The sequence below is a fragment of the Jatropha curcas genome, chromosome 7 (genome assembly GCF_041381405.1).
Source record: "Jatropha curcas cultivar XTBG-Jc1 chromosome 7, XTBG_Jcur_1.0, whole genome shotgun sequence".
Lineage (NCBI taxonomy): Eukaryota > Viridiplantae > Streptophyta > Magnoliopsida > Malpighiales > Euphorbiaceae > Jatropha > Jatropha curcas.
The window spans coordinates 20,107,318-20,117,683 of record NC_143157.1 but is presented as its reverse complement, the minus strand read 5'-3'; the positions used below and the strand labels follow the sequence as shown (position 1 = coordinate 20,117,683).

At 33.7% G+C, this 10,366-nt stretch overlaps 1 protein-coding gene across 1 annotated transcript; it reads right to left on the bottom strand.

Annotated features, from left to right (window-relative positions):
• Nucleotides 1-4,149: 4,149 nt before the first annotated feature.
• Nucleotides 4,150-8,376, bottom strand: LOC105639198 (multiple organellar RNA editing factor 8, chloroplastic/mitochondrial). Its single transcript, XM_012223174.4, has 4 exons — nucleotides 7,888-8,376; nucleotides 5,663-5,760; nucleotides 5,486-5,551; nucleotides 4,150-4,965 (listed from the first exon to the last, which is right to left on the bottom strand). Exons 1-4 carry the CDS (start codon nucleotides 8,331-8,333, stop codon nucleotides 4,304-4,306), a joined length of 1,272 nt encoding a protein of 423 aa, XP_012078564.1. The 5' UTR covers nucleotides 8,334-8,376; the 3' UTR covers nucleotides 4,150-4,303.
• Between the last annotated feature and the right edge of the window lie 1,990 nt (nucleotides 8,377-10,366).

The following is a 10,366-nucleotide window of genomic DNA, read 5'->3' as shown; positions in this document are numbered from 1 at the left end:
TCATTCAACTCAATAATATAGTTCTGACATACAAACTCTTCCTAACTAATAAGATAAAAACTAATACCAAAGACTCTAAAAATTTGTTGTTTTCATAATTTTATAATTTATCAAAAAGTTTTATAAAGTTTTTAAGTTTCAAATAAGTAAGATTTTTGAATTACTAACTTGATAGTGTATTTTTAAGATTAGACTTGTCAAGACGAGGTTTATAGCTATGAACATTTTAAAAATTATTTTCATTTTCTTTTTTCATTGTATGATTAAAAATACCTTCAAATTAATAAAAAAATAATTTTTCATTGGTTCTGTTCATAGTGAGCCCAAAAACCGGGTAAAACAAGTCACTCCCATTTTTATGACTTTAAAATGACAAAAAATAAATTAATTTATTTGAAAATCTTTAAGAGACTTTTTATTAAATAATGAATAAAGATGATTTCAATTGTCTATTCAAAATTTGGGTAAACCATTAAATACCTTCGAACCTTGCGTCTTGTAATAATGTCACCCTAAATCCAACTTAAACACCTCAAGCACTCCAACTAAAATTTTTTATCACAATTATATCTCAATTCGAAATTGGTCAAAATTAATGAATAATATATATTAAATATGGGTCCTACAACTTATACTTGAATTAACTTGATCCAAATAATGAGTTGGCTAAATTACACTATAAAATACCCAAACTTTGGCGATTTTAACAATTTCACCCCAAAATGACATTAATCACTCAGACACTTGCTTTTAACTTTTTATCACAACTACACGTTGAATTCAAATTATAGCAAATATATTGTTCTAATGAGGGGGTCACATTCAATTACAATTTCACCTTAGATTCAAATTTTATCTTATTTTAATAGAGCCCCTAAATTACTAGACAAGTGTCAATTTTAAAATGATATTAGAAATGAAAACATCGATATTAGAAATGAAGATAACCTAATTTTTGGTAAAAAAATAAATTAATAATTCACAAACTAACCTTAATGAATCCACGTCACACCCTCATACATACAAGTAGTATCAAACAAAAGATGTATTCTACAACAAAGAAAAATAAACCAATAGAAAACGAAGTAACAAAACCAAAAATGAAGGAATAAAATAATAAAACAAAAAATGAAAAACAAAATCTAAATAAAGCGAAAAATTAGGAAAAATTACAAACAGAAAAACTAGGTATAGATATGAAATAAATTATGGTTTCGGTTCCATAATTGGAAAACTAAACAGTCGAAAACTAGGTATATAAAAAATTTTATGATACCTCTAATTTCACTTTGACCGAGTGAATGCCATAATTTATAAAATTGTAACATTAAAATGCTTCAACTTATGAAATTAAATCATAATTAAAAAATAAGAAAATAGTTATTCTAAAAGTTGTACTAAATATATATAGGACCCTTTTCGTCTCTTAAAGGACAACAATAATTCAATTATTACTACTCTAATTTCTTTATAAAATTCCTATAAAATTTTACAACTCCACTTATGAACCGAATTAATGAAACTAAAGATTTTTAAACAGTGTTTTTGTTGAAGGTTATGGCATTCTTATGAAATCATTTTGTTTATTACTATTGTATTATGTTGCAGCCTTTTTAGTTTTAGAAGTATGGCTTGTTGGGATTATAATTGATCCGGAGTGGGCCTGTGGAAAAATGCCGGTGGTAGAAGTAAAATAAAATTACCGACGATAAAAGTTAATAGCACCGATCAAGATTTAAATTAATATTACCACATATACCTCCAATAATTACGTATTGGATATTGACGATCGAATCTACCAGAAATAATAACCACGGTAAAAAAATAAATAATTACCACAACTGTCAGATGAAAAATAAGGACAGCGAGATTTAAGTGGTTCACCCCTCAACTGTTATGGGCTACGTCCACGGGATAAAAACTCCAAATAATTCTTCCACTAAAAATAGTAGGTACAAAAGAGATTACAAAAATAGTGGTACTCTAAGTATTTTCCAAAAATACCCCAAAAATTATAATCCTTACTATTTTTTCTCTTTTTCAATTTTAAGAACCCTTTTCTAAAATTCGCTACACTAATTCTGTATTCGTATTCTTTTATTTTTGTGTGTTTTGCTTAGTGGACGCGTCATTAACGCGTCAACCGAGTGGACGCGTCATTAACACATCAACCGAATGGACGTGGTTGAAGCGTTAATCACGCGTCCACTTTTCTTTTTTTTTTTCTCATTGACGCGTTAATTATGCGTCCACTTTTCCTTTTTTTTTCTCCTTCTACGGCCTTCTTTGACCGCCAAAATAAGACCTTTTTTTTCTTTTCTTCAAACTTTTGTGGGTCCCACATGTCGGAGGGACCCACAACATGGCTGAGATAAAGCAATACATTGATTTATGTTCCAAGCTAGATTCATTATTAGTAACCTGTAGAATGTGAAATTGCAACCTTCATCGAGGAAAGCCCACCTAAAAGTCCGTACATTTGCCAAGGATTTTTTCTTTTCTGATTACTCTTTATTTGTTGACCATATTTTCCTTGTGCTGCATTAAGTTCTACATTGACATTAGTTTTTGTGTATTCTACTGAGTAAGTTTTCCATGTGTACTCAAGGAAGGAAGAAATTCTATGAACAAGAGCCTTTGTTTTTGTTTGGTGGATTGCAGGCTCGAATCCTAAATTTTAATTCAGGATAAGTTTGTTTATAGAACTGAATTAATAATAAGTTGCTTATTTATATTTACATATTTGCAAATTAAATTTTGTATTTTAGAGTATTTGGGGAAGGGATTCGAACCTGAATCTATTGTCAGTTCGTATATACACTAATCACTAAGCTATGCTTTGGTGTACAAAAAAAACAAAAACTTCTTATTAGAATCCATTAAAGAAAGCAATATAATTTATTTATTGTACGGAAAGATAAAATGATTTTATATACCACTTAATCATTTGACAATCAGCTCTTGATATAACACTTCTTAATCATTCAACTCAATAACGTAGTTCAGACATACAAACTCTTACTAACTAATAAGATAAAAACTAATACCAAAGACTCTAAAACTTTGTTGTTTTCTCAAGAAAATCTCTTCCTTCTCATGTTGAATCATATTTTGTATTTGTTAAGTTTTATATATGAATGATGACCTACAAGCTAACAAAATCTATATAGTGCTAAAAACATCGTGTAGTTATTTAATATGCTATATTCAATTGAAATGTATAACGCAGAACAAAACATAATTTACTCCACTCATTAAAAGTGGCTTTAAGTAAAATAACGATTTTTGTAAAGTTAGGATTAATTTTTATACCTAAAAGTAGGCATGGTCATCGGTTCATTTTGCACTGAAAATCAAACCGAAATCGAACCATTCTGTAGATGAATTAAAATCAAATCATATTGTAAATAAATTGAAACTAGACCGAAACTGTCGGTTAAAAGTTTTGATTACTCTAGAAAAATACTAGAACACCCATTTAATAAAATTCAAAAGAAGTAACTTGTTCTAGGGTATAAAGAAGATTTTTTGCTAGCTAAATGAGACATTATAAACTGTAACTGAACCAATTAATTCCTAATAATTATGGAAAGACCCTTTTTTTTTTTTTTTTTTTTTTGGTTAAAGAGATATACATGAGATGCTTTTGGTTTTGAATGAGTGAAATTTTTTGTGGGACATCGCCGCTAAATTATCCTTTAAAAAAAAAGCGGAATGGCACCTGTTTCTGCTGTTGAGTGCATTCCACCCGATGATTAAGAATTAAAAGACCATTATCGCTTGGTCCCAAAATGCAGAAACACGAGAATTTTCAGACAGTGACTAAGGCGGCCTCACTAGTCACAACAAGTACACAATCTTCTCTCTAAAGCTTGAAACAATTTCCACCAAAGACCTTCCGTAGCTCTCATTTTCCCTAAAAATGACAGAAGCAATCCTCTCCATTCTTGCACAAGAAATCATTACAATGTTGGGCTCACAAGTCATCCAGGAGATCGACCTGTGGCGGGGTTTCAAAGATGAACATGAAAAGCTAAACAGAACATGCACTTTCCACCATCAAACCTGTGCTTCTTCACGCGTAGTAGTCAAAGAGTATTCATGGAGATGAAAGTAGAAGAGTAATTTTTTGAGCATCCAATAAGCAGGTTGAAACAGATACTACAAATTGAATTCTATTTTTAAAATTGATCAGACAAGTAGCACCATGCAGAATATCATCAGGAAACTAAACATTGTGACCGATACGTTATCAAATACAACCCATAACCAAAAATTTCCTCCTTCCATGCCTAGTGTCTACTCAATCCCTGTTTCCATTGTAGTTCTGGTAGTTGGAAGGTGCATTTTGGTGAGGCATGCCTCTATTGGTGGGACCATTCTGGAAGTTCTGCTGCATGTTCCCAGGCATGTTATTGGACCATCCAGAATTTGGCATGCTTGGCGGTGGCGGGTAATTGTTTGGTGGTGGTGGGCGGTAGCTGTTAGGTGGTGGTGCATAGTTGTTAGGTGGTGGAGGTCCCCCCGAATAGCTGTGAGGAGGTGGTGGTGGAGGTCCCCCCGAGTAGCTATGAGGTGGTGGTGGAGGTCCAGCCGAGTAGCTGTGAGGAGGGGGTGGTGGAGAACCACCTGAGTAGTTTTGAGGAGGGGGTGGTGGAGGTCCAGCTGAGTAGTTTTGAGGAGCTGGTGGTGGAGGTCCAGCCGAGTAGTTGTGAGGCGGGGGTGGTGGAGGTCCACCTGGTCCACTCATGTTTACTGCCTGATTATCCATTGGAGCCGCTCTTGTGCTCTGAAAATCTCGGTTCTGCATGTTTTCCCTTCTTCTTTCATAGTTTCTTGAGCGATCAAAGTTCCGAGGCCTATCATTGCGCCTATTTCTCTCATTTGCCCTAGCATTGTTCTTTATCCATTCCTCGTGGTACTTCGGATCATAAGGAACAGCTTGCCCATTGATGAATGGCTCCCCTGAAATAAACAGATGAGAAAGTTGCAATCCCTCAAAGCAGAAAGCAGGTACCATAACAGCCATAGGAAAAGAGGTTATTTGATAATGTAGCAAGAATTATCTAACAGCATGTCTAGAACCCATGATACAATGCAAAAAAGACAATGAGTGGGATGAGAGGATACAAAATGTTTCCTACAAAAATGCTACTGGCTTTATCCTTTCAGGTGTTTAAAAATGCATTGAAACCATTATTTTTTCCTAAAAACCTTATTAGACTCAATTTCAGAACTAATAAAATCAAATACCAAGAAATACCAAGTGCTTTTACGATCAATTGTACTGTTACAGATAAAACTAGAAAAATAAAAAGACAAGTTTCATTCAAACCAATGCATATGACATGATATTCTTCTTAAAACCTAGACAAAGTAAAGATAACATGGATATCTTGAAATCCTAAATTCATTATAACCCTAAATCCTAAATAGATTCTAGCAGACATGTTAATGCCAGTAAGCAAAAAAGTGAACACCTCACCTCCATAATCTTTGTTTTTCACATCCAAGTATGAATCAGGAAGAACCCATCGAACCTTGGGCAACTCTGAGAGAATGAGAAGAAGAAAAAAAAAAAAAAAACAAGATATCCATCAGAGATCAAAAAGCAATTACAAAAAATAACAGCATAAGTTAAGCGCTTGGAAGCTAGATGAACCTTTGATCTTGTAAGAGAGCTCTTCAGACACAAGTGCTCCAAATGCATAGTAGCACCTGGTTGAAACTGAATAGATCTTCATCCTTGCTTCTTCCTCACTGTCATTCACATCCATAAATCACATAAAAATAAAAAATCAATAAACTAAAATCAACAGCCAGACTATTCTGCGTAAGAAACAACATATGCAACGCAAAAACTAGAAGCAAGTGAACCATATGCAAAGTAAGAAACGAAACTGTCCATGAGAAGCCACATGCCTAACATGCTTCAATTTTTTCTCGACACACAATCACAGAAAGAGAGAGAGAGAGAGAGAGAGAGAGAGAGAGAGAGAGACAGACTAACAAGGGATACATGATATAAAATAAAAGTTGTACACAACAAAAGCTAAACAATATGGCAAGGGTTGTCGTTTGACATATCCATATTACCTAATAACTGCTATAATATAGTATACTTAAAATCCATAATGAAATTATTTATCAGTTGGGGAGGACTATTGATTAAGGAACCTTGAAAACAAAGAAGAACATACCATAATTCAAATGAAATCAGGGCTCTCTCTTTCCCCCCATAAATTAAAGCATATAACAGTAAGATCTAATCCTCGTAAATCCAAAATATATCTGATTAACTAAGACTAGTAAAGATACTCAAGTAAGCTACGCTGGTTTGTCCGGCCTTCCATCTAAACAAAGAGATTGCAATTAACAATCTTATACATGCCCATGAAATGAGAAATTCACATACATAATTCAAAACAAAAGAAAAATCTACCATAATATAAATGAGACCACGGTTTACTCTCTTTTCCCACCATGAAAAGAAGTGCGTACCAGGAAGATTAAATCCTTGTATATCTAAAATTCTGATTAACTAAGACTAGTCAAGTTACTCAACTAACCTACACTGGTTAGTCTAGTATTCCCCCTAAACAAAGAGATTGTGAATAACAATTTTATAAATGCCCATGAAATGAGAAATTCACATTTTTGCAACAATAGAGACAATGGTATATAATATTATAGTAGAATTTTTAACAATTAATCCATTGTAGAATAAAGTAAAATAACCTGAAATTGATTACTATTTTAACATAAACAAAGCTACTACTAGTTAGCCATTGAGGTTTGAGCCTAGTGATTAAATTGAAATCCAAGTTCGAAATTGAGGTAGGAGATCAAAAGGTCCCAGGTTCAATTTCCACTCAATTGGGGATCTGTTGAAGATTACACTTGTTCCAATTGTAACAAATTTGATTTGTAGTCTGAATAATATGCTGATCTAAAAATCTTAGTCTGAGTTCAATTTCCACTCATGCGGGGACTTATTGAAGGTTGCACTAGTTTCAAAATTGCTTTATATGCTGATCTAATAATCTTAGGCATAAGGTATTGAAAGCATAAAAGTTTCACATCAAAGATGCTGTAATCTAAATAAAAAGCTAAAAATTAATGGCTGAAATTGGATTGGTGACACAAGTTAGTCTAAAAAAAATGTTTAATCCTTGTAAGAGTAAAGAAAACAGAAGGAACAGTATTGATCCTTCCTCCCCATAAATATCCTAATGCTTGAATAAGTAACGCTTATATACTTAAAGAGGAGGTCCAACATATATAGAGGCCTTTTAACAGAAAAAAATTGGACAAAGTTGTTTAGGGTGCCACATATTTCTAGGGAAAATAATTAATAAGAACACAAATTTATCACAAAAGAATCAAAATTTTCACTTGTCATGCCCTGAATCAGTTCATCCAGTTCGAAAAAAAAAATCGTTTATCATCAAATTCTAATTTTAATATTCATTACAATCATGGAATAGACCCTCAAGTTTATTCTTTTCAAATTACGTCATGACTAGACCAGACAGCCAGGATCCTCACAATGGATCTTCTGTTATACAAAATTTGCAGAAAATTAATTGACGGAGACTGAAAACCTTGACATAGCAGAGCACATACGATAAGGAACTATTGACAGGAAAGTTAGTAAATGCAAAATATCTGATTAACTAAGCTAGTAAACCGCTGCTTTCTCCAGCATTCCGTCTAAACAAAGAGATTGCGATAATTTTATACATGCCCATGAAGTTAGAAATTCAAGCATAGCCTAACTAATAAGAAGAAAGTAAAACACATACTATTAAGCCGAAATAACAAACCCACTAACTAAAAAGAGCAACAAAAACAACTAGTTGAAGTTTTGGGAAACAGACACCTTACCTGCCTACGATTTGAGCAAGGGTTTTGATATAGTAATCAATAATCTCATCCCTAGTAGGGTCACCCTCTGGTTTCTCCATAACCACAAGCCAGTGCTCAAAGTCGCACCCATCCAGCAGGATCGTCTCTTTTGGAGGCCGATTAGACCAGTTAGGGCTTGGATCGTTGAGCGATGACGTCGTAGTACGGGTTGAGAAAGAACGGGTTGTGAGGGCCCGGGAATTAGAGGACACAAAATTTGTAGCCGTGAAGAGTGGGCGAAGAGAACGGAGAAAACAGAAAGAGCGAGAACCAGGAGATGTTGATGGAAGGGAAGAGAAGTAGCGCGAGAGAAGAGAAACTAAGCTTTTGTTGATGGTAGTAGGTCTGACCAAGAGAGAGCGAGTGAAGAGATGAGTAGCCATTTTCGTTTTTCTGCAGAAACCTTTGATGGAGTCTGAGGGCATGGGTTTTGAAGGGTTTTATGATGGGATTGGGAGGAATTGATCTGAGGGTTTTGAAAGGCTCTTATGATCGGGATTTGCGGGCAAGATTGACCCTCCGGTTCAGCAAAATAACATTTTTGTCACGCAAATAATTATCTATTACTCTGTTTGTTGTCGGGTTTTATCGTCATTTCCGAATTTTCTTGCACTTCTGTTCGATTAAAATCTTAGATTAATCCATCATATTTATATAATTTTTTTCTTTAAATTTCAAATTAAATTTACGATAATGTTTTTTACTTTAGGTCAATTGTGCATTTTTATTTAAAAGATTGTAAATATTTTACTAATAAAAACTTTAATTTTTCCATATTATAAAAGGAAAATTTACATAAAAATTATTTTAAATATTTTACTAATAAAAACTTTTTTTCACTATAAATTGAAAAATTATTGATATATTTCAAGCCAATTGAATTAAAGATTAATTAACCTTTTTAATTCTGTAAAATTAACTTTTATAACTTATAATATAAAAATTATTTGTTATCATTTTAAATTTTATTAAAATCTAATAGATAAATTCAAAAGATTTAACAAATAATCCTGTTTTATAAGTATAAAATTCTTATTATTAATAGAAGATCTTGAAAAACAGTAGGTTTTCTTATGACTAAATTGGAATTTACTTGTTTTAATTTTCTTTTTAATTGTAAATTAGTTCGTATCAAACTCAAATAAAAATATATTTTTCACAAATCAAGCACTATTTCAAGAAAATTCGGTTCAACTCAATTAATTATAGATTTAATCAGTATAATATGTAAATAATCTTCTTCTTTAATAAATTTATCTAATTAAAAAAAAAAAAAAAAAAAAAAAAAAAAAAAAAAAAACTAGTCGATTGCTCATCCCATTACCATCACGAATGAGATCTGAAACAGTAGAAGCAGTAGAAGCAGGTCTTATTGTGGAAATCATAGATGAAGGAGAGCACCGTAACCAAAAATCATTCCAAACCAAAATGTTCGAACCTGAACCCACCTTCCAATAAACACCAGTCTTCAACAAATCTCTAACAGCCCAGAAGCTACGCCAAAGAAAACCAGGATTCGAGCCCAATGAGGACTCTAGAAAAGATGTATCCAGAAAGTAGCATGCTTTAAGGAGCCGAGAGACCAAAAAAGTAGGAGAAGAAACAAGAGACCCAGCCTGTTTCCCCAGCATAGCCAGATTGAACTCATGGAGTCGCTTGAAACCTAACCCAACAAGGCATTTTGACCTGCTCATTCGCTCCCAGCTCATTCAATGAATACCCTTCTCATGCTGCAGACCCTTACCCCGCCAGTAGGACTAAAAATACGTTGAAGCTCAGCATACAGCGTTTTAGGGAGCAAGAACAAATTCATGACATAGTTTGGCATGGCCTATAGTACAGTCTTGAGCATCACTTCTTTACCCGCACGCGATAAACAATGTCGTTTCCAAGAGTACAACTTCTACCAAACCCTATCCTTAAGAAACTGAAATACTTCCAGTTTGTTGCCACCAATCACAGTCTGCAAACCAAGGTAACAACCCAAATTTCGCTGCTCCACCACCCCCAACACAAAATAAATGGAAGCACGGGTGACTCACGAGACATTGCCACTAAAACAAGCAGAAGATTTTGAGAAATTGATCACTTGCCCGGAAGCCTGAGCATAAAGAGCAATAATTTGTTTAACAATAATTGCTTCTGCAATTTGAGCTTGAAACACAAGCAAACTGTCATCCGCAAAGAAGAGGTGCGAAATCTCTGGAGCCCCTCTTGTGATCCGACTCCCATGTAAACTGCCCTTAACAATATGAAACGAAATTAAACGGGAAAACCCTTCAGCACACAAAATAAAAATATAGGGGGAAATCGGTCTCCCTTATGCAAGCCACGGTAAAAAATAGGCCCAATCTCTATACCATCATGAACCACCCGATAATGCACCGTAGAAATACACTCCATAACCTGCCGAACCCATGGGGCAGCAAAACCCATTTTATTAAGCACAGCCAACATA

Bases quoted from the DNA above. Each gene is read 5' to 3' on its own strand.
- LOC105639198 (XM_012223174.4), bottom strand. From the start codon at position 8,333: ATGCCCTCAGACTCCATCAAAGGTTTCTGCAGAAAAACGAAAATGGCT. The intron at 5,552-5,662 runs GTTCATCTAGCT...TCATTCTCTCAG, and splicing joins GCTCTCTTACAAGATCAAAG to AGTTGCCCAAGGTTCGATGG. The intron at 4,966-5,485 runs GTGAGGTGTTCA...TGTTTATTTCAG, and splicing joins GAAAAACAAAGATTATGGAG to GGGAGCCATTCATCAATGGG.